This window comes from Salvelinus alpinus, chromosome 5 (assembly GCF_045679555.1).
Source record: "Salvelinus alpinus chromosome 5, SLU_Salpinus.1, whole genome shotgun sequence".
Lineage (NCBI taxonomy): Eukaryota > Metazoa > Chordata > Actinopteri > Salmoniformes > Salmonidae > Salvelinus > Salvelinus alpinus.
This window is the reverse complement of record NC_092090.1, coordinates 19,454,318-19,479,187: the sequence shown is the minus strand read 5'-3', so window position 1 is coordinate 19,479,187 and position 24,870 is coordinate 19,454,318. Positions and strand designations below refer to the sequence as shown.

The window sequence follows — 24,870 nt, the reverse complement described above, 5'->3', positions numbered from 1 at the left end:
TTTAACTCTCTCTCACCTATCTCTTTTTTCTGTCTTTCTTTACACTCTGCCTTTCTCTATTCTTTTTCTGTCCTTGTCGCACTCACCTTTTTTCCCCTCCCTCCCTCGCCTCTCTCTCTCTCTCTCTCTCTCTCTCTCTCTCTCTCTCTCTCTCTCTCTCTCTCTCTCTCTCTCTCTCTCTCTCTCTCTCTCTCTCTCTCTCTCTCTCTCTCTCTCTGTCAATTCAATTCAATTCAATTCTCTCTCTCTCTCTTTCTCTTTTTATATCTTCTCTGTCCCTCACTCTCCCTCTCCTCTCTTTCCCCCTCTATCTCACTCTATCCCCCACCCCCGCCCTCTATCTCACTCTACCCCCCCTCCCCCACCTCTCTCTCTCTATCCCCCCACCCTGCCCTCTCTTGCTCTATCCTCCCACCCCACCCTCTCTCTCTCTCTCTATGCCCCCACCCCCACCCTCTCTCTCTCTCTGCAGCAATCAGCCAGTCAGCCAGTCAGTCAGACAGTGCAGTAGCTTAAAGTCCAGCCTATGTGCTACAGACAGCTCTGTTCTGGGTCAGCTTGGGCTAATCTCATCTTCCTCTCATTAAAATACCAACGGCTAACGGCTAACAGCTAACCACCACTAAGCAGCTGGGTGGCTTTGAGTGCCGAACAGCACAGCAAATATCAGTAGCATTACACCAGGAACTGTCTGTCTGTCTGTTGGCCCATTGAGGCTAGAAAGAGGAACACAGGTGTCTTAGCTCTAGAGAGAGGGCTGAATAGAGGAACACAGGTGTCTTAGCTCTAGAGAGAGGGCTGAATAGAGCAACACAGGTGTCTTAGCTCCAGAGAGGGGGCTGAATAGAGGAACACAGGTGTCTTAGCTCCAGAGAGAGGGCTGAATAGAGGAACACAGGTGTCTTAGCTCCAGAGAGAGGGCTGAATAGAGAAACACAGGTGTCTTAGCTCCAGAGAGAGGGCTGAATAGAGGAACACAGGTGTCTTAGCTCCAGAGAGAGGGCTGAATAGAGGAACACATGTGTCTTAGCTCCAGAGAGAGGGCTGAATAGAGGAACACAGGTGTCTTAGCTCCAGAGAGAGGGCTGAATAGAGGAACACAGGTGTCTTAGCTCCAGAGAGAGGGCTGAATAGAGAAACACAGGTGTCTTAGCTCCAGAGAGAGGGCTGAATAGAGGAACACAGGTGTCTTAGCTCCAGAGAGAGGGCTGAATAGAGGAACACATGTGTCTTAGCTCCAGAGAGAGGGCTGGATAGAGGAACACAGGTGTCTTAGCTCCAGAGAGAGGGCTGAATAGAGGAACACAGGTGTCTTAGCTCCAGAGAGAGGGCTGAATAGAGGAACACATGTGTCTTAGCTCCAGAGAGAGGGCTGAATAGAGGAACACAGGTGTCTTAGCTCTAGAGAGAGGGCTGAATAGAGGAACACAGGTGTCTTAGCTCCAGAGAGAGGGCTGAATAGAGGAACACAGGTGTCTTAGCTCCAGAGAGAGGGCTGAATAGAGGAACACAGGTGTCTTAGCTCCAGAGAGAGGGCTGAATAGAGGAACACAGGTGTCTTAGCTACAGAGAGAGGGCTGAATAGAGGAACACAGGTGTCTTAGCTCCAGAGAGAGGGCTGAATAGAGGAACACAGGTGTCTTAGCTCCAGAGAGAGGGCTGAATAGAGGAACACATGTGTCTTAGCACCAGAGAGAGGGCTGGATAGAGGAACACAGGTGTCTTAGCTCCAGAGAGAGGGCTGAATAGAGGAACACAGGTGTCTTAGCTCCAGAGAGAGGGCTGAATAGAGGAACACAGGTGTCTTAGCTCCAGAGAGAGGGCTGAATAGAGGAACACAGGTGTCTTAGCTCTAGAGAGAGGGCTGAATAGAGGAACACAGGTGTCTTAGCTCCAGAGAGAGGGCTGAATAGAGGAACACAGGTGTCTTAGCTCCAGAGAGAGGGCTGAATAGAGGAACACAGGTGTCTTAGCTCCAGAGAGAGGGCTGAATAGAGGAACACAGGTGTCTTAGCTCCAGAGAGAGGGCTGAATAGAGGAACACAGGTGTCTTAGCTCCAGAGAGAGGGCTGAATAGAGGAACACAGGTGTCTTAGCTCCAGAGAGAGGGCTGAATAGAGAAACACAGATGTCTTAGCTCCAGAGAGTGGGCTGAATAGAGGAACACAGGTGTCTTAGCTCTAGATAGAGGGCTGAATAGAGAAACACAGATGTCTTAGCTCCAGAGAGTGGGCTGAATAGAGGAACACAGGTGTCTTAGCTCCAGAGAGAGGGCTGAATAGAGGAACACAGGTGTCTTAGCTCCAGAGAGAGGGCTGAATAGAGGAACACAGGTGTCTTAGCTCCAGAGAGAGGGCTAAATAGAGGAACACAGGTGTCTTAGCTCTAGAGAGAGGGCTGAATAGAGGAACACAGGTGTCTTAGCTCCAGAGAGAGGGCTGAATAGAGGAATACAGGTGTCTTAGCTCCAGAGAGAGGGCTGAAAGAGGAACACAGGTGTCTTAGCTCTAGAGAGAGGGCTGAATAGAGGAACACAGGTGTCTTAGCTCCAGAGAGAGGGCTGAATAGAGGAACACAGGTGTCTTAGCTCCAGAGAGAGGGCTGAATAGAGGAACACAGGTGTCTTAGCTACAGAGAGAGGGCTGAATAGAGGAACACAGGTGTCTTAGCTCCAGAGAGAGGGCTGAATAGAGGAACACAGGTGTCTTAGCTCCAGAGAGAGGGCTGAATAGAGAAACACAGATGTCTTAGCTCCAGAGAGTGGGCTGAATAGAGGAACACAGGTGTCTTAGCTCCAGAGAGAGGGCTGAATAGAGGAACACAGGTGTCTTAGCTCCAGAGAGAGGGCTAAATAGAGGAACACAGGTGTCTTAGCTCCAGAGAGAGGGCTAAATAGAGGAACACAGGTGTCTTAGCTCTAGAGAGAGGGCTGAATAGAGAAACACAGATGTCTTAGCTCCAGAGAGTGGGCTGAATAGAGGAACACAGGTGTCTTAGCTCCAGAGAGAGGGCTGAATAGAGGAACACAGGTGTCTTAGCTCCAGAGAGAGGGCTGAATAGAGGAACACAGGTGTCTTAGCTCCAGAGAGAGGGCTGAATAGAGGAACACAGGTGTCTTAGCTACAGAGAGAGGGCTGAATAGAGGAACACAGGTGTCTTAGCTCCAGAGAGAGGGCTGAATAGAGGAACACAGGTGTCTTAGCTCCAGAGAGAGGGCTGAATAGAGAAACACAGATGTCTTAGCTCCAGAGAGTGGGCTGAATAGAGGAACACAGGTGTCTTAGCTCCAGAGAGAGGGCTGAATAGAGGAACACAGGTGTCTTAGCTCCAGAGAGAGGGCTGAAAGAGGAACACAGGTGTCTTAGCTCTAGAGAGAGGGCTGAATAGAGGAACACAGGTGTCTTAGCTCCAGAGAGAGGGCTGAATAGAGGAACACAGGTGTCTTAGCTCCAGAGAGAGGGCTGAATAGAGGAACACAGGTGTCTTAGCTCCAGAGAGAGGGCTGAATAGAGGAACACAGGTGTCTTAGCTCCAGAGAGAGGGCTGAATAGAGGAACACAGGTGTCTTAGCTCTAGAGAGAGGGCTGAATAGAGGAACACAGGTGTCTTAGCTCTAGAGAGAGGGCTGAATAGAGGAACACAGGTGTCTTAGCTCCAGAGAGAGGGCTGAATAGAGGAACAAAGGTGTCTTAGCTCCAGAGAGAGGGCTGAATAGAGGGACACAGGTGTCTTAGCTCCAGAGAGAGGGCTGAATAGGCGCAAACAAATCAACAATTCAGTTCAGTACAATATAGAACAGAAAAGAATATCACAAAGATCCCACTTATAACAAATTACAACTGGTAAGTCTTGATGAAGCCTTCATAAACCCTTTTATAAGGCCTATATGTTAAAAAAATATATATACAGTACCAGTCAAAAGTTTGGACACACCTACTCATTCAAGGATTTTTCTTTATTTTTACTCTTTTCTACATTGTAGAATAACAGTGAAGACATCAAAATTATGAAATAACACATATGGAATCATGTAGTAACCCAAAAAGTGTTAAACAAATCAAAATATATTTTATATTTGAGATTCTTCAAAGTAGCCACCCTCTGCCTTGATGACAGCTTTGCACACTCTTGGCATTCTCTCAACCAGCTTCATGAGGTAGTCACCTGGAATGCATTTCAGGTGTGCCTTGTTAAGTTCATTTGTGGAATTTCTTTCCTTCTTAATGCGTTTGAGCCAATCAGTTGTGTTGTGACAGGGGTGGAAATACAGAAGATAGCCCTATTTGGTAAAAGAACAAGTCCATATTATGGCAAGAACAGCTCAAATAAGCAAAGAGAAACGACAGTCCATCATTACTTGAAGACATGAAGGTCAGTCAATCCGGAAAAATCAAAGAGCGGTTAAAGTTTCTTCAAGTGCAGTCGCAAAAAACATCCAGCGCTATGATGAAACTGGCTCTCATGAGGACCCCACAGACAAGGAAGACTCAGAGTTACCTCTGGTGCAGAGGATACGTTCATTAGAGTTAACTGGACCTCAGATTGCAGCCCAAATAAACTCAGCAAAAAAAGAAACGTCCCCTTTTCAGGACCCTGTCTTTCAAAGATAATTCGTAAAAAATCAAAATAACTTCACAGATCTTCATTGTAAAGGGTTTAAACACTGTTTCCCATGCTTGTTCAATGAACCATAAACAATTAATGCACATGCACCTGTGGAACGGTAGTTAAGACACAAACAGCTTACAGACGGTAGGCAATTAAGGTCACAGTTATGAAAACTTAGGACACCAAAGAGGCCTTTCTACTGACTCTAAAAAACACCAAAAGAAAGAGGGTCCCTGCTCATCTGCGTGATCGGTACATCCGAACATCACACCTGCGGGACAGGTACAGGATGGCAACAACAACTGCCCGAGTTACACCAGGAATGCACAATCCCTCCATCAGTACTCAGACTGTCCGCAATAGGCTGAGAGAGGCTGGACTGAGGGCTTGTAGGCCTGTTGTAAGGCAGGTCCTCACCAGACATCACCGGCGACAACGTCGCCTATGGGCACAAACCCACCGTCGCTGGACCAGACTGGATTGGCAAAAAGTGCTCTTCACTGACGAGTCGCGGTTTTGTCTCACCAGGGGTGATGGTCGGATTTGCGTTTATCGTCGAAGGAATGAGCGTTACACCGTAGCCTGTACTCTGGAACGGGATTGAGGTGGAGGGTCCGTCATGGTCTGGGGCGGTGTGTCACAGCATCATCGGACTGAGCTTGTTGTCATTGCAGGCAATCTCAACACTGTGCGTTACAGGGAAGACTTCCTCCTCCCTCATGTGGTACCCTTCCTGCAGGCTTATCCTGACATGACCCTCCCCTCCAGCATGACAATGCCACCAGCCATACTGCTCGTTCTGTGCGTGATTTCCTGCAAGACAGGAATGTCAGTGTTCTGCCATGGCCAGCGAAGAGCCCGGATCTCAATCCCATTGAACACGTCTGGGACTTGTTGGATTGGAGGGTGAGGGCTAGGGCCATTCCCCCCAGAAATGTCTGGGAACTTGCAGGTGCCTTGGTGGAAGAGTGGGGTAACATCTCACAGCAAGAATAGGCAAATCTGGTCCAAATCATGAGGAGATGCACTGCAGTACTTAATGCAGCTGGTGGCCACACTAAATACTGACTGTTACCTTTGATTTTGATCCCCCCTTTGTTCAGGGACACATTATTCAATTTCTGTTAGTCACATGTCTGTGGAACTTGTTCAGTTTATGTCTCAGTTGTTGAATCTTGTTATGTTCATACAAATGTTTACACATGTTAAGTTTGCTGAAAATAAACGCAGTTGACAGTGAGAGGACGTTTCTTTTTTTGCTGAGTTTAAATGCTTCACAGAGTTCAAGTAACAGGCACATCTCAACATCAACTGTTCAGAGGAGACTACGTGAATCAGGCCTTCATGGTCAAATTGCTGCAAATAAACCACTACTAAATGACACCAATAATAAGAAGAGACTTGCTTGTGCGAAGAAACACGAGCAATGGACATTAGATCGGTGGAAATCTGTCCTTTGGTCTGATGAGTCCAAATTTGAGATGTTTGGTTCCAACCACTGTGTCTTTGTGAGAATCAATGTAGGTGAACGGATGATCTCTACATGTTTGGTTCCCACCGTGAAGCATGGATGAGGAGGTGTGATGGTGTGGGGGTGCTTTGCTGGTGACACTGTCTGTGATTTATTTAGAATTCAAGGCACACTTAACCAGCATGGCTACCACAGCATTCTGCAGCGATACACCATCCTATCTGGTTTGCACTTAGTTGGACGATCATTTGTTTTTCAACAGGACAATGACCCAAAACACACCTCCAGGCTGTGTAAGGGCTATTTGACCAAGAAGGAGAGTGATGGAGTGCTGCATTATATGACCTGGCCTCCACAATCACCCGAACTCAACCCAATTGAGATGGTTAGGGATGAGTTGGACCGCAAAGTGAAGTAAAAGCAGCCAAAAAGTGCTCAGCATATGTGGGAACTCCTTCAAGACTGTTGGAAAAGTATTCCAGGTGACTACCTCATGAAGCTGGTTGAGAGAATGCAAAGCTGTCATCAAGGCAAAGGGTGGCTACTTTGAAGAATCTAAAGTATAAAATATATTTTGATTTGTTTAACACTTTTTTGGTTACTACATGATTCCATATGTGTTATTTCATAGTTTTGATGTCTTCACTATTATTCTACAATGTAGAAAATAGTAAAAATAAAGAAAAATGAGTGGTGTGTCCAACCTTTTGACTGGTACTGCATATTTTAAAAAGCAAAATCAAGCTACAGAGCCTATATACTATGGGTGGAAAATGAATCATGCCACATTTGGCAAAGACCAGATGTAATTACTTTTACCCTGTATATGGTCTGACTTTTATGTGAAGCATTTGTGTCGTGCTTATGAAGACATTATGAATGCTATGTAAGCCTTTACACATTTTTATTTGTTTAAAGTGCGACCCGTTCAGAGTCATTATTATGTGAAGACATTCAAGTTGGCCTTGGAAATAGGTACATAGGTGTTTGGTGAAGTTGCCCTAGACGCTGATCCTGGGTCAGGTTTGCATTTCCCCCACTAATGGTTAAGGTTACCTGAAACGGATCCTAGATCAGTTTCACCTAACCTAGGGCACTAGAGGTGAATGGGTTGAATGCTGCTTTGTTTACCTAACAAACTGACATCCATGGGTAGTTTGATCCTGGGGACATACACCACATGGTGTTGTGGTAAAACAGGTTTTCTTAGTGGTAAAATATGCAGTGTGAAGTATATAAGAAACACAATGAACCACGTAGCCGCCATGTAGGCTGAACAGAACACTAAAGCTCTCATCACTTTTTATCATCATGTTAATGAAGAAGCACCTTCAATTGGAATCATATTTCCCTCTTGACTGAATATCCAGTTTGTTCTTTATTCCCACCTTGATTGGATTGTGGAGGCAGCATAATACCTTTTCTTTACCATTAAAATACTCAGATCAGCCCATAGATCTATACTCATACAATTATCATCTATTTCTATGCCTATATTATTCCAGACCGTGAATGGAGCAGGTGAAAGGACAATATAATGTGTTGAAACAAACCAAATCCTATTTAACTAAATTATTATTAATATACAGTAGTATGGGACTTGTGATATCTGACAGGTAGAAAAATCTATTATTTTAATGTAATTTTATATTCCTGTAACAATAGCTATTTCTGCCAGGTCGAAAAAGCAATCATTTTCATTTAGTTTTACATTCCATACAATAAATGCACTGTCCTTTCCATATTTTCAAGTGGGTCAGATATCACGCACCGCGCGTCTATAATGAAATTCCAGATGTTTTAAAGCCAGCATTCAAACCCCCTGATACAAGACAATGTGATAATGCGACAATGCAACAAAAAAAAGAGAGAGGGGGTTGGATGGAGGGGCTTCCAATAACAAGAGGTTCCCATCCCGCGTTCTCAGGTTCGGAGCGGTTGATTTTAGCATAGCAATTGTGGGCGCAGAGTGAGGTGACAAAGGCGAGTGTTTCTCGTCTCAATGGCTCTGAATTGGTCTGAAATTTCCTTTGTTTTGAAAGAAGCGGCTCCCCCGCTGTCCCCCCCCCCCCTGCGGGGTCCTTGCCTGGCCAGAAAGGGCACGTTGGTCGCTGGATGCAGAAAGACCTCTCACCCGCCCCTCCTCCCCTCCCAGCTCCCCACCATGCGGCTAACGTTTACATAATGCCCCGCAATAAACTGAAATATGCAAACTGACAATAGCTATTGTCAATAGGACTGTATTGTTGGATGATATAGGACCTGTAGAAAAAATATATATGTGAAGCTGTTGTGTTCTGTCTCATTGCTTCATTTTTTATGGGGGAAATTATATTCTAGAATCGAAATAACACTGCGCCTTGAATTTGGGGACCATAATCAGTAGTTTAGCTACTTTACATTTTAGTAATTTAGCAGACGCTCTTATCCAGAGCAATTATGGTTAAATTAAGGGCACATTGACAGATCTTTCACCTAATCAGCACGAACCAGCGACCTTTCGGGTGCCTGCCCAACACTCTTAACCGCTAGGCTACCTGCTACCTTTATGAATGTTTAGGCTACTACCATCTTATTTACTCAATGTCCATCATTCAAACAATAAACACTGTTAATAGCCGTTTACTAGACCTGATATAGCCTATAGCCTACATCACGTATTATAGTAGGGTATCCTAGCACTAAGCTTTAATATCTGGGCCAGTAGATCTAATTGTGTATTGGGTTTCCCCTAGTTTAGGACGCGGAGTGGTAACTCTCTCTGTCGCCGCGCTCTTCACTGGTGTAAACATCCTCAGAAATGAGTGGTGTTTGAACGCAACAATGAATTACCTGCTAGCTGTTGGTTTCAAGTCCCAAGCAAATAGGCAGAGGGACACTGATGTCACGGAGGCAAATGCCTGTCACGATGAGCGTGCCAATTCAGTGCGAGGATGTTTCGAAAATCATTCTACAGCTACAGTTATTGTTAGTGATTATTAAATACATGTGTCATGAGTCTAGGCTTCAATGCCAAGAGCTGGCCGACATTTGCAGAGAGAGAAGGAGAGAGGGGAGGGAGAGAGAGAGAGGGGTCTTGCCAGAGAAAAACCAAACAAAAAGCTCATGTCTGGGCATGCCCTGCAACACACATGTTTTTATTAATTGATTTAAAAAGCTTATCATTTGACATATGATAGTAATATAATGTCTGGGTTTTGGCTTCATAGCATTGAACACTTATAAGTAAACCATTTACATGTTTTATATAGAATTACGCGCTATGTTTTTTTAAAGGATACTGTCAACTGTTAAGAACTGCTCTCATTTTGACGCATAGACCTATGTGTAAGTTGGGTAGTTTGCATATTTATTAAAAAAATAACAAAGCGACGCATGCAATGAGCCGACAAAGCTTGTTTGATTGACAATGCGCTATTTGACACACAAAGAAAAGCCGCATGGGGATATAATAACCGCGTGACCTCATTTATTTACATGCGCTTGTAATAAACATGCGCGCGCTCAGGAAGAGACCACTATTTATTACACAGTAGGCATAAACAACAAAGCTCCTCATGAGGAAGTCGGAATATAAACGCATTTCTTTTCTTATCAAAAAAAGACTGCGTTTTGATGTAGGGAGACAACAAAGGAGGGAGTATAGGCTATTTCTTTCAGGGACTGGGGAAGCGCTTCTGTGACCTCCCATTCCACGGCGCCTGTCCAATCGGTTCCGGCTATGCAAATTCACCAAGCAGCGCCGCACTGACCCTGCCCTGGTGGGTGACGTCATTCGCACATATCCCCCAGTAGTGCTGTCTGGCTCTGCAGCAAGTCAGACAGAAACAGAAAAGAGCTGAGTGTGTGAGTCCAGTTGGGAGGGGCTCTTGTGAAGGAATATTACCACCGCCGGCGTTCCAGCAAAGACAACCTACAACTCTGGAATAGGCATTTCTGTGCCCTTCTCAAGCCACATTTCGGGAGTCGGGCTCATCAACAAGAAAATAGGTCCCTTTCTTGTAGGGCGGATTGCTTGCACTGATTTTGTAACTGCGAGAGGAGAGAGATAAAGAAAAAAGCGCACTGATTTGCACCATTGGCTTGAAACCGGTCGGGTGCCCCATTTTCCCATCATCACTCCTTTTCCTACCCAGCTTCCGTGTTTTCCCTCTTTGTCTGCGCTCACTGCTCTAGACTGCAAAAACGCAAAGATGCCTAGCTCACTGTTCGCCGAGATGGAGAGGAATGGGAGCAACCAGGAGAACGCCCTGGACGACCAGAGAGCCCTGCAGTTAGCTCTGGACCAGCTCTCCTTGCTCGGCTTGGACAACGACGAGAACGGGCTATATGACAACGAGTCTAACCGGAAAAAGAGTGTCAATATGACCGAATGTGTCCCTGTGCCTAGTTCGGAGCATGTAGCTGAAATCGTCGGCAGACAAGGTGAGTAGGTTACTGTATTTGCTTTTCATTTTCGCTGTTTCTTTGTTAGGATACAATCTTGCAGCTATAGCCAGCAGCTGGCCAGAGTCAATGTTACACTGCCTGACTGTAGGTTAGTATAGCCTGGGCGTTAGTTTGCTGTTACACATACATGCAGAATATGGGTTTCCACCTCCCTTCCACTGCAACATGTCAGTTGTTATCCTCGGCAAAACAAAGGCAAGCGAAGGAATAGTTTGGCTGCTACCGTAGCGCTCATACATATAGACAGACAGCGCTCTGGCGGGGAGTGTTATATTTCCACAGGGGATTCACTCCCTTTGTCATGTTATAACACTCTTGTCCCAGATAGGCTTCTGCCTCAGCCCACGACGCCAGGGATTTTTCAATCCTCGGCTGCTTTCGTCAACTGTTCCCCATTTTTAATTATAAAATAGTTACACCTGGAGGCGGTTGGAATAGAACTTTCTGCATTTATGCCCGGAAAATGAATCAACCAAGTAGAATTATCTATGTTCGTATAATGCCAAGATACATTTTAATTAAATAAAATGTATATTGACAGTTAGTGGATGTTTCCTTTGCATTTCTCCTATCATATGTTGCTGTGCTAAGGGAAAATCATGGATTCTGCACGCATCCCCCACACATTTACTTGTGCTATTTTTGACCTCATCTGGCATATGGACATGATAGTCGTAGAGCATGTGGTTTGAATTTATCCCAGATAAGATGGGGTGAATTGTTTTTCTAGCCTTTCTGAAATATCTGAGAATAAAAACACAAACTCACACATCCCAGCTGTTTCAAGCAGCACACAGACCACATTTCCACCCCAGTCACATGATGTTTTTTGTCCCTCAACATTTTGACATGCACTTACGGTCCCCTTTTCCTGTGTAACCACAGGATGCAAAATCAAAGCGCTACGAGCCAAGACCAACACCTACATCAAGACACCCGTGCGTGGCGAGGAGCCGGTGTTTGTGGTGACCGGGAGGAGGGAGGACGTAGCTATGGCCAGGAGAGAGATCATCTCTGCGGCTGAGCACTTCTCCATGATCCGGGCCTCCCGGAACAAGAACACAAGCATCAACGGGACAACGGGAGGTGGTACCCCGGCCCCTGGACCCCCCAACCTACCGGGCCAGACCACCATCCAAGTCCGGGTTCCTTACAGGGTGGTTGGGCTGGTCGTGGGTCCCAAGGGGGCCACCATCAAGCGCATCCAGCAGACAACCCACACCTACATCGTGACTCCCAGCCGGGACAAGGAGCCCGTGTTCGAGGTGACGGGCATGCCTGAGAACGTGGACCGTGCTCGGGAGGAGATCGAGGCCCACATCACCATGCGGACTGGTGGCCTCATTGAGCTCCAGGACGAGAACGACTTCCATGCCAATGGCACGGACGTCGGGTTTGACATTCATGGCCACCCCACCCTATGGTCCAAGCCCAGTAACCCGCAGAGTGCTGCCACCACGTCAGGACGCAAACCGTTCTCCAACTACCGCAACGACTCCTCATCCTCTCTGGGCAGCGCGTCCACAGACTCCTACTTCGGCACCAACAGCGGCTCGCGCATGGCGGACTACAGCCCCCCCTCCCCGGCGCTCAGCTACACCGCCAGCAACGGCAACAACAACAACAACAACCTGAACATCAACACCAACGGGAATGGCTTTGTTTATGGTGGCGACGTCATCTCGCCCGACTGCACTGACATGACCTTCAGCGACACCTCGCCTGGGTTCAACCCCACGCCGGCCCCGCCCGGCCTCCTCTGGTCCCAGTACGAGCGGGGAATGACTCCCTCCTCCTCATCCTCCAGCTCCCCTACCTCCACTTCCTCTGCCATCTACCCATCAGCCAATGCTTCCACGAACGCCAACGGGATGGTGACGAGCCAGAGGAGGATGAACGGCGGCTGTACCCCCCAGCCCCGCCTGTCCCCACCCCTCCAAAACAACCACGCCGGAGGACCCACCGATCACCCCCTGGCCCGGAGAGTCCGCAGCGACCCAGGAGGAGGCCCCCGGTGCTTCCACGGGTACCCCAGCTCCAACGGCATGGCCTCTCTGCCCGGGCCCCATCTCTCCGGGGTGCCCTGCGACTCCTCAGCCTCCTCTTCATCCTCTTCCTCCTCCACCAGCCGAAAGGGCAGCCGCGACTGCTCCTTGTGCTTTGAGAGCGAAGTAATTGCAGCTCTGGTGCCCTGTGGCCACAACCTGTTCTGTATGGAGTGTGCCAACCGCATCTGCCAGAGGAGTGAGCCCAAATGCCCCGTGTGCCACACAGGGGTCACTCAGGCCATACGTATATTTTCATAAGACGTTGTCTCTATGACTCTCTGACTATGATGTTATTACCAAGATGAACATTGATTACCAAGATGACCAAGTCTTTCTTGACTGACAATATTACCAAGATGACTGGGTCTTGACTACGATAGCAACAACCACAACTAAAACAAGACTCTTGTTCTGCTTGAAAGGATCCTATACCGTATTGTATGGGGATATATGTTTGTGTATATACATATGTATGTATAGGAAAGCTGCAGTATCCAAAAAAGGGATAGACAACCCTCATCAGGGCTCCGTCGGAACAGTTTATAACTTACTGTAGCTTGAGGGAGAAAGATATTTTCAACATCTACAAATGCATGTTTAAAATACTCCAGCATAGTATTTAGTAGTCGTAGTAATGAATTGTACACAACATTTATGAAGTTAGGAGAAAGGCAGAAAGGTCTTGGACTGAGGTACTTAAGAGTCGTTTGGTCAGACTGTTAGCAGAGAAAAACCTTCCAGTTTCCCTGGTCGAATGTCAGAGGGAGACAAGTTTGTCAGGACATCGACTTAGTTCTTGTAAGGTGAAGATACTGCAGTTTAAGGTCAGCCAACCATGTGAGGGAGTACAACAGCATATCCTGCTTATATATGTATAGAATGGGAAAATATTCCACGTCGATGAACAAGTTGTAATATTAATTACGTTAATACAGATTGAAGTATGTTATTCTTTTTTGACTTGAAAGATTATATTTCGTATTGCAAAGATGTTTACAGATATTTTTTATTTAAGTTCAGTGAACTTTTTTTGTAGCTGGGTTCAAATATTGTTTATTTTTTAGTATGACCTTATGGCAATGATCACTGTATTATTTTAATATCACACAGACTGTGGGAGGAAATACAAGAACCACAAGGATGTGTATTTACATTTGACAGTATTCTGTTGGGATGGAGTTTTTATAGGTTCAGAAAAGAATGTCTTTTAAATCGCTTCACCCAGCATATTTTCTATTCAGTAATATAAAGCATATTTTATTCTATATTATTACGAAATGTTGAAATGTATAAAACTTAGTAAGTCAAACAAAAAAGAACAAAAAAACGTTTATGCTTTCTAAAAATTTGTATGAATTAGATTCCAGTGGGACTTACAGACTTCTGTTGCACCACTATAGTTTTAATATTTCTATTTTAATACATTTGTTTACCACTTGTTTATGTATATGTAGGTGCTGTTACTTGAGTGTAAATGTACTTTATTGAGCAAAGTTTAAGAACAAAGTATATTTTATTTTATGATAAAGGGCCTTTAACCTCGCGTCAAATACTAATGTTATATTTGCAGAGACAAGATTTGAAAATGTATCGAGAGTTTTATTTTTCTGACAGTTCTACATGATAAAGTAAAACTTAAGTAACGGTGCTACTTTGTTTAGAAAAATTATTTCTATATAAATCCAATAAAAAAAAAGGGTACATTCATGAGTTGTCTGCTTCATGTCTTGTTTATATCATGGATTACTTGTCATTTAGATCCATGTTGATGTACTACTGTTCTGATGCTTCAGTTTGTTAGAGCAACACCAGCCGTATTCAGGAAGGTGAAATGTTTAGAGCATTGCAGATGGAAAAGTTACAAATAGACCTGATTTGATTAACTTTATCTCACCGTAGGTTAAAATTTATTTGATCATTTGCTTAAAAAGGAGGCAGGACATAACACACAGTACAAACATAGTGAAATACTGATCCATAATAACAGTGAACCTGATTGCAAACCCTCTACCTTACAGATATCTATCTAAACGTTCTATAACACTACAGTACATCCTCCTGAACAGGCCCCAGTGTTCAATCAATGTCTGCATGGGTCTCACACTCAACACACACACAGATACCTTGAGTCACTTTGCGTAAAGGGATTTGCTATGCTAATGACCATATTGTTTAGCTGAAAACGACCGTGCCAAGATACACTGAGGAAGGGAAGGGTCCTCCACACTGTTTCAGTTGAATGGTTTTCTGCACATTTGACCCCTCTCTCTTCCCTAATGAAGTCAGCCAGAGTGTTGGAGGGACCAACATTATTAGCTTTGGCCTAATTATTTCTCTTGAAGGCAGAGTGAAAGAGAGAGAGGAGGCATAAAGAGAGCAGGCAGAGAGAGCAAGAAGATGGAGAGAGGAGGAAGACAGGAGAGAGAGGGCCGAGTGCGCTGCTCTGTTGCTAATTAGAAATCTTACTGTACTGTATGTGACCTATTCTGGTACAAATTAAGTTGCTAATAGATCACCATCTATGGCCCCTTCTAGGTCTCCTTTGTCAAACACATCAGTCTTGAAGCTAATTTTAGTTTGTGAAGTATTTTCTTTGATTATAGAAAACATGTTTGTACCCATCATTGACTATAAGGGTGTATAACATAAGAGTATGTTCGTATAGGTAGACCAGTATAACACAACAGTATGTTCGTAAAGGTAGACCAGTATAACACAACAGTATGTTCGTATAGGTAGACCAGTATAACATAAGAGTACGTTCGTATAGGTAGACCAGTATAACATAAGAGTATGTTTTGTATAGGTAGACCAGTATAACATAAGAGTATGTTCGTATAGGTAGACCAGTATAACATAAGAGTATGTTTTGTATAGGTAGACCAGTATAACATAAGAGTATGTTTTGTATAGGTAGACCAGTATAACATAAGAGTATGTTCGTATAGGTAGACCAGTATAACATAAGAGTATGTTCGTATAGGTATACCAGTATAACATAAGAGTATGTTTTGTATAGGTAGACCAGTATAACATAAGAGTATGTTCGTATAGGTAGACCAGTATAACATAAGAGTATGTTCGTAAAGGTAGACCAGTATAACATAAGAGTATGTTTTGTATAGGTAGACCAGTATAACATAAGAGTATGTTCGTAAAGGTAGACCAGTATAACATAAGAGTATGTTTTGTATAGGTAGACCAGTATAACATAAGAGTATGTTCGTATAGGTAGACCAGTATAACATAAGAGTATGTTTTGTATAGGTAGACCAGTATAACATAAGAGTATGTTCGTAAAGGTAGACCAGTATAACATAAGAGTATGTTCGTAAAGGTAGACCAGTATAACACAACAGTATGTTCGTAAAGGTAGACCAGTATAACATAAGAGTATGTTTTGCACAGACAGACCTGTGCTGTTGTTGGCAATTCATTCAATAAGGCAAAGTGACTGGTGTGAGACTGCATGACATGAGAAAACTAGTATGAGACTGTTGAAAGGGCAAGAGAAGAAGTGAGACAGTGACACTGTACTTCTGTAGCAGTTTTCCCACCCTCTTCATCCTCTTCCTGGTCCCGTGTCATGTGTTCAGCTCCGGAGTGAAGTTTCCCCTAGACGCTGATCATGGATCGCTTCTCGTCCTCCAATCCTAAACTGTACCAGTAATGGGAGAAATGCATAACCAAAATTAGCGTTCAGGGGCAACTTCACCGAACTTCACCCTACAACCATGTGTTCATGTTGGAAAGATTGACGTTGGAACACATGCTCGGCTGTTAGATACTACCACATTTAAGTGGAGCTAGCGAGAGGAACAGGGCTCTAATGATAAGTTTCAAATGGAAACATCCAAGCCCGACCCGGCAGAAATTGGCCACGTAAACCATTCTATTAGGTAACAATTCCAAGCTCTGTCGAGAAAAGAGCTGATAAGTGTTTTATTCTCGAATGCAGAACACATGGGCAGGCACAGAGCAGTGCACAGACACAGTCTCTCTGGACATTGACACGGTGGGGTTCTAACTGTAAAAATGTCTGTACCAAATGGCAACCTATTCCCTTTATAGTGCACTACTTTTGACCCGGGAACATAAGGCTCTGGTCAAAACTAGTACAGATATAGTCAATAGGGTGCCCGAAAAGACAGACAGACAGGAGAGATTTGGATAAAGGAAAGTAAACATATGAACGCCAGTAAAGACAGTGGACATTCATGTTTTGCTTTCTTTCTTCACAAATGTATGTTTTAGATTGAGAACGTATTCTCTTGACCTGAAAAAATTTAGTAAAAATGTGAGCATGCCGTCACTTACTGCTGTAGCTTCTGTGGTGACTCGGCAGGAGAAGCAGGTCATTCATTACACTATCTATTTTTAAAATGCAGCTTAGAGGCCCTCTGACTGACATGTCTGTGTTCCTGCCTCTGTTAGCAGGAGAAAGGCAGTGGACTTGTCTAGTAGCCCTGACCTAAATGTAACTGGGTATTTAATGGACCTCCTTCTGACACGCACACACACACACACGTTTTCTTTTAGTATCATTGCGGCGACCAAACAATTAATTCACATTCAAAATCTTATTTTCCCTAACCCCTAACCTTAACCCTAAACCCTAACTCCTAAACCTAACCCAAACCCTAATTGTAACCCTAAAACTAACCCCTCAAGTCTAAAATAGCTTTTTCCCTTGTGGGGACTGGCAAAATGTCTCCATTGCCTGAATTTTCCTTATTTTACTTCTGGTCTTCACAAGGATATTAAAAACAAAAACACACAGACAATCTACATTTCTTACAGACATAGTCAAGAAGAAGACAAAAAAGAGGCCAGTTCGATAACCTGCCACACACACACACACACACACACACACACACACACACACACACACACACACACACACACACACACACACACACACACACACACACACACACACACACACACACACACACACACACACACACACACACACACACACACACACACACACACACACACACACACACACTCTCTCTCTCTCTCTCTCTCTCTCTCTCTCTCTCTCTCTCTCCCTCCTTTCCTGGCCTCTCTCTCTCTCTCTGCACTCCTTCTATCCCTCCCCCTGACTGAACAAGTCATCAAGAACAGGCTGTGTGGGTTTTTCCCTGGTAGAGAAAAAGAGTGAAAGACAGAAAGAGGGAGAGGCATGGCTAATACTTCCAACCATAGGTAATACTGTGTTCTCATTCTATTACAATGTTTCCAACAACTATAGGCTACAGACCAGGAGTTGAATTCACCCCCTGAATGGACAAACCTGCTGTGAACAGTGCTCCAGGGTGAAGTTTCCAGGGTCAGCTTCCCCTCCCCCAATCCCAACCTTAACCATTATTGGGGATAATGCAAAACCGACCCAAGATCAGCGTCTTGAGGCTAAGGCAACCTCAAACTACACCATAGTATACATTTTAAGGTGGACCAATGACACCACTCTGCCATGTCAACGAGTTCCCTGGCTGGAAGTCTTCTAGAGTTCACAGGTCCGTTAAGATAACGTGTGATGGATGTTTCAGAGACAGCTGATAGTTAGTCAATCAGACAAAACACTGTCTGATTATAGTCTGACATGAATAATCGTACTGTGCCCCTTGACATGCACACGTACACAAAACACCTATCATACCAAGACATGTGTTATAATGACATAATAATAGGTTGAAGACTGTGCCTTGGGGTTTCTTCACTTGTATGAATCAAAGCAGTGAAATCACTATGCAGAGCATTGCCTCTGAACAAGCCACAACTTATGTTTCCCTGTAAAACGCTGCGCCACATAGTGGGAAAACAGTTTAGTCATGAAAGAATGAACAGAGACCATCCGTGGGCATACATCATGTGCATCAAGAGCAGAACATTTTGTTGAGGGGAGTGACGCGCATATGAGCTGTCGACACTTCTGTCCTCTTCAGTAGTGTAGGGATGTATAAGAAAGATCAATGAATACTTTGAACATTTGTAAAAAAAAATATATAAAAAAATACAAATAAACACTAATATATCTTGATTACAAAACTTTTCAACCTCCCTGAGTCAATACATGTTAGAATCACCCTTGGCAGCTATTACAGCTGTGAACCTGTCTGGGTAAGTTTCTAAGAGCTTTGCACAGCTTTGCACAAAAAAAATCTTCCAGCTCTGTCCGGTAGGTTGTTGATCATTGCTAGACAGCCATTTTCAAGTCTTGCCATAGATTTTCATGCCGATTTAAGTAAAAACTGTAACTAGGCCACTCAGGAACATGCAATGTCGTCTTGGTAAGCAACTCCACTGTATATTTAGCCTTGTGTTTTAGGTTATTGTCCTGCTAGAAGGTGAACGTGTCTCCTAGTGTCTGTTGGAATGCAAATTACCCAGGATTTCCTCTAAGATTTTGCTTAGTGCTAAGCTCTATTCTGTTTCTTTTCACCCTAATTCTTGGCGATGACAAGCATACCCATAACATGATGCAGCCACCACCATGCTGTAAAATATGAAGAGTGGTACTCAGTGATGTTTTGTTTTTGTCACGCCCTGACCTTAGAGATCCTTTTTATGTCTCTATTTTGGTTTGGTCAGGGTGTGAGTTGGGGTGGGTATTCTATGTTCTATTATTTGTATTTCTATGTTTTGGCCGGGTAGGGTTCTCAATCAGGGACAGCTGTCTATCGTTGTCTCTGATTGAGAACCATACTTAGGTAGGTTTTGTGGGAAGTTTTGACTTTGTTAGGGGCACTATAGCCTGTGTAAGCTTCACGGTCGTTTCTTCTTTCTTGTTTTTTTGGCGTCATTTTATAAATAAAGAAAATGTACGCTCACCACGCTGCACCTTGGTATTCCTTCAACGACAGCCGTGACAGTTTTGCATTTGCCCTAAACATAACGCTTTGTATTCAGGACATAAAGTCAATTTCTTTGCCACATTTTTTGCAGTTTTACCTTATTGCAAACAGGATGCTTGTTTTGGAATATTTATATTCTCTACAGCAGGGTTCCCAAACTGGCGGCCTGAATTTGGCCCAAGGGTGGTTTAATTTGGCATCCCATGTTTTCTGCAATTTTTTTTAATGTACTATTGTATTTTTCTTGTTGGATATAAAATACCTTAAAAACACAAGGAAATCAGCTCCAAGTGATTTCTACTTGGGAAATCTGTTCCCAAGTATTTCCAAGCATAATACAGTGACAAGTGATCATATACAAATCTAAGCAAGGTTGAAATGATTATGTTTGAGTAATAAATGATATCTCTTTGGGCTTCTTGCGGTCAATTTGGCCCGCGGCTGAATCTAGTTGATGATCCCTGCTGTACAGGTTTCCTTCTGTCACGCTTGCTCCCACTCCCCCTCCCACTCCCCCTCCCTGGAGCTCCAGGGCGCCAGGCTACCCTTCTTTACACGCACCTGTCACCATCATTACGCGCAGCAGCACTCATTGGACTCACCTGGACTCCTTCACGTTGTTGATTACCCCCTGTATATCTGTCTGTTCCTCTGTGGTTTTCCCTGTGTCTGCATTAATTGTTGTTATGTGTTCCTGTCCAGACGCTGTTCCTGTTCTGCTTCGTCTCCGTCAGTTATTAAACCCTCACTCCTTGTACCTGCTTCTCATCTCCTGCGTCGATCCTTACAGAATGAGGACACCATTACAAGAAGCATCAGGGAGTTTTTTGAGGTTTTGTTTTGTTGGTGACGTCGGACACGGGGGCCGCCGCCTATGGAACCGGGGGTGCCTAAGCTGGCTCGTCGGGCTGTCATGCCCTAGCTGGCTCGAGAGGTTTCCTTGCCCCGGTTGGCTTGGCAGGTTCCCATTCCACGTCATGCTTCAGCCGGCTTGTCGGGCTCCTATGCCTCAGCCGGCTCATGAGTTTTCTTGTTTTGTTGGTGACGTTGCGCTTGGATTCCGCTGCCGATGGAACCGGGGGTGCCTAAGCTGGCTCGTTGGGCTGTCACGCCCTAGCTGGCTCGAGAGGTTTCCTTGCCTCGGTTGGCTCGGCAGGTTCCCATATCACGTCATGCTTCAGCAGTCCCATCGGGCTTCTCCGCCGCAGCGGGATCGTCAGGCTTTCACGCCTCAGCCGGATCGTCAGGCTCCCACGCCTCAACTGGTGGGACCGGGTGGCGCCGCCAGAGGGGGGGGGGGGGGGGAAACTGTCACGCATGCTCCCGCTCCCCCTCCCTGGTGCTCGAGGGCACCAGGCTACCCTTCTTTACATGCACCTGTCACCATCATTACGCACAGCAGCGCTCATTGGACTCACCTGAACTCCTTCACGTTGTTGATTACCTCCTGTATATCTGTCTGTTCCTCGGTAGTGTTCCCTGTGTTCGCATTTATTGTTGTTATGTGTTCCTGTCCAGACGCTGTTCCTGTTCTGTTTCATGTCCGCCAGTTATTAAACCTTCACTCCCTGTACCTGCTTCTCATCTTCTGCGTTGATCCTTACAGAATGAATAAGAAGAAGGTTACTGTCACGCCTGCTCCCGAGCGTTACGCACTCCGGCCACCATCAGTACGCACACCTGCCTTTCCCCGTCACACGCATCAACGTATTATTGGACTCATCTGGTCTCAATCACCTGGTCATTACCTCCCCTATATTTGTCAGTTCCCCATCTCTGTTCCCCGCTGCTGCATTGATTGTGGAATGTCGTTGTGTTGCCCGTGTGCCAACGCTGGGCCTGTCTTGTTTCATGTCTGTTCCATGTTAAAAGTTGATTCCCCGTACCTGCTTCTCGTCTCTGGCGGCGATCCTTACAGAATTCAGCAGCCACCAAACGAAGCATCGGGAGTGCTGGCTTTCCGGGTGGTGGTGACGTCGGGTCCGGGGGCCGCCACCGATGGACTCGGGGTGCCTAAGCCAGCTCGTCGGCTGTCATGCCCTAGCTGGCTCGAGAGGTTTCTTGCCCCTGTTGGCTCGGAAGGCGCTCATCCCACGTCAGGCCTCAGCCGGATCGTCAGGTTTTTACGCCCAGCCGTCTTGTCAGGCTGCTACGCCTCAGCCAGATCGTCAGGTTCCTATGCCTCAGTAGGCTCGCCAGGCTCTCATGCCTCGGCCGACCCGTCAGGCTCACCCAGGTGGGACGCCGAGGGGTGCCACTAGAGAGGGGGTGTACTGTCACGCCTGCTCCCGCTTCCCCTACCTGGCGCTCAAAGGCGCCAGGCTCCCCAGCATTACGCATTCCAGCCACCATCAGTACGCACACCTGCCTTTCCCCGTCACGCGCATCAGCGTATTATTGGACTCACCTTGACTCAATCACCTGTTCATTACCTTCCCTATATTTGTCAGTTCCCCACCTCTGTTCCCTGCTGTTGCATTGATTGTTGAATATTGTTGTGTTGCCCGTGTGCCAACGTTGTGCCAGTCTTGTTTCATGTCTGTTCCTTATTAAATGTTGACTCCCCGTGCCTGCTTCTCATCTCCGACGTCGGTCCTTACACCTTATTTTCACTCTGTCAATTAGGTTAGCATTGTGTAGTAACTACAATGTGGTTGATTCATCCTCAGTTTTCTCCTATCACAGCCATTAACCTTTTCTCAATCTAGGGGGTGCTGTTTCCTCTTTGGAAAATATCGTCTCCAAATTAAACTGCCTCATACTCAATTCTTGCTCGTACAATATGCATATTATTATTACTATTGGATAGAAAACAATCTCTAGTTTTTAAAACCGTTTGAATTATGTCTGTGGGTGAACCAGAACTCTTTCTGCAGCGAAATCCATGACAGGAACTGCGAAGGTCTGAAAACGAGGCTCTGTTCTCAGATCAGTTTAAAGCTGTGTATGTATCCTATGGGTCGACATGAACTGCACCCGCCTTCCCCTGGATGTCAGTAACCAATGAGAAGTGGAATGGAGTTTCTACGTAGTTCTCAGACATTTTAAAAGGCCAAGGAACGAAGGGAGCTCTCTTTTCGACATTCGTCATTACGCAAAGCAAGACCTCAGGATGGCATTTTGAAACGCTCAGTTATCGGCCTTAGATATATCCGTCTGTAATTTAATTCGATATAGGTGTTAGAAACATCATAACGAAGTTATTTTAAACCGAGTTATATCAGTTTATGCGAGTATATTGCTATTTTCGGAATTTCCTTAGTATTGCGTTTTGAGGATTTGGGCATGTTGTGGCCACATAGCTATTGTTAGCTGCTAATTCCGAAGTTGAAGACGACGTTTTACAATTACGATTCTTTTGGACAAAGGACACCTTGCCCAAGATTCTGATGAAAGCTCGTCCAAAAGTAAGAGCTATTTATGATGTTATTCCGTATTTATGTGGAAAAATGTAAACGGATTTGTCCGCCATTATTGCGGCACTAGTCTGGCTGTAACGCACACTGTATGTCTAGTAACGTTAATTTTAAAAATCTAACTCAGCGGTTGCATTAATAACTAATGCATCTTTAATTTGCTGTCCAACCTGTATTTTTTAGTCAAGTTTACGATTATTTATCGATTAGATTAGGTGCCTTTCCAAGATGGCGCTGGCCAGAATGCATGACCTGTTGCCACTGATCACATTGTATAACCACGATTTGTGCTGCTAAATATGCACATTTTCGAACAAAACCTATATGCATTGTGTAATATGATGTTACAGGACTGTCATCTGACGAAGTATATCAAGGTTAGTCAAAAATTATATATCTTTTGCTGTATTGTTACCATCGCTAACCTGTGCTGCTGGTAAATTGCTTGTGTTTCTGGCTATTGTGCTAAGCTAATATAATGCTATATTGTGTTTTCGCTGTAAAACACTTAAAAAATCTGACATATTGGCTGGATTCACAAGATGTTGGGCTTTCATTTGCTGTACGCTGTGTATTTTTCAGAAATGTTTTAAGATGAGTAATTAGGTATTTGACGTTGGTCTCTGTAATTATTCTGGCAGCTTCGGCACTATTTCAGATTGCAGCTGCAATGTAGAACTGTGATTTATACCTGAAATATGCACATTTTTCTAAAAAAACATATGCTATACAATAAATATGTTATCAGACTGTCATCTTATGAAGTTGTTTCTTGGTTAGTGGCTATATATATCTTTATTTGGTCGAAATTGTGATAGCTACCCATGCAGGAAAAAAATGGTGGAAAAAAAAAGTTGTGTCTTTTGCTATCGTGGTTAGCTAATAGATTAACATATTGTGTCTTCCCTGTAAAACATTTTAAAAATCAGAAATGATGGCTGGATTCACAAGATCTGTATCTTTCATCTGGTGTCTTGGACTTGTGATTTAATGATATTTAGATGCTAGTATTTACTTGTGACGCTATGCTAGTCAGCTTTTTTACTGTGGGGGGTGCTCCCGGATCCGGGATGGTGTGGAAGTAGAAGTTAAACTCTGTAACTGTTTTAAAGTAATCATTCCCTGAGGTGTTTCCTTCCTCCCCGGCAACTGAGTTAGGAAGGACGCCTGTATCGTTGTAGTGACTGGGAGTGTTGATACACTATCCAAAGTGTAATTAATATTTTCACCATGCTAAAAGGGATATTCAATGTCTGCCAAAAGACCTAGGTGTCTGCTTAGACTGTAAACTCTCCTTCCAGACTCACATTAAGCATCTCCAATCCAAAATTAAATCTAGAATCGGCATCCTATTCCGCAGCAAAGCATCCTTCACTCATGCTGCCAAACATACCCTCGTAAAACTGACTATCCTACCGATCCTTGACTTCGGCGATGTCATTTACAAAATAGCCTCCAACACTCTACTCAGCAAATTGGATGTAGTCTATCACAGTGCCATCCATTTTGTCAACAAAGCCCCATATACTACCCACCACTGCGACCTGTATGCTCTCGTTGGCTGGCCCTCGCTTCATATTCATCGCCAAACCCACTGGCTCCAGGTCATCTATAAGTCTTTGCTAGGTAAAGGCCCGCCTTATCTCAGCTCACTGGTCACCATAGCAGCACCCACCCATAGGACGCGCTCCAGCAGGTATATTTCACTGGTCATCGCCAAAGCCAACTTATCCTTTGGCCGCTTTTCCTTCCAGTTCTCTGCTGCCAATGACTGGAACGAATTGCAAAACTCACTGAAGCTGGAGACTTAAATCTCCCTCACTAACTTTAAGCATCAGCTGTCAGAGCAGCTTACCGATCATTGCACCTGTACACAGCCCATCTGTAAATAGCCCACCCAACTACCTCATCCCCATATTGTTATTTATTTATTTGCTCCTTTGCAGCCCAGTATCTCTACTTGCACATTCCATCTTCTGCACTATCACTCCAGTGTTTAATTACCAAATTGTAATTAT

The 24,870-nt window shown here is 44.8% G+C and overlaps 1 protein-coding gene across 1 annotated transcript; it reads left to right on the top strand.

The window, feature by feature from the left end:
• Nucleotides 1-9,849: 9,849 nt before the first annotated feature.
• mex3b (mex-3 RNA binding family member B) lies at nucleotides 9,850-14,283 on the top strand. Its single transcript, XM_071400848.1, has 2 exons — nucleotides 9,850-10,504; nucleotides 11,414-14,283. The coding sequence occupies exons 1-2, from the start codon at nucleotides 10,273-10,275 to the stop codon at nucleotides 12,832-12,834; spliced, it is 1,653 nt and encodes a 550-aa protein (XP_071256949.1). The 5' UTR covers nucleotides 9,850-10,272; the 3' UTR covers nucleotides 12,835-14,283.
• The last annotated feature ends 10,587 nt before the right edge of the window (nucleotides 14,284-24,870 follow it).

What these genes read in the sequence shown, in the direction of transcription:
- mex3b (XM_071400848.1), top strand. Translation starts at nt 10,273, where the DNA reads ATGCCTAGCTCACTGTTCGCCGAGATGGAGAGGAATGGGAGCAACCAG. An exon ending in TGAAATCGTCGGCAGACAAG is followed by an intron (nt 10,505 to 11,413) that starts GTGAGTAGGTTA and finishes GTGTAACCACAG; the next exon opens with GATGCAAAATCAAAGCGCTA.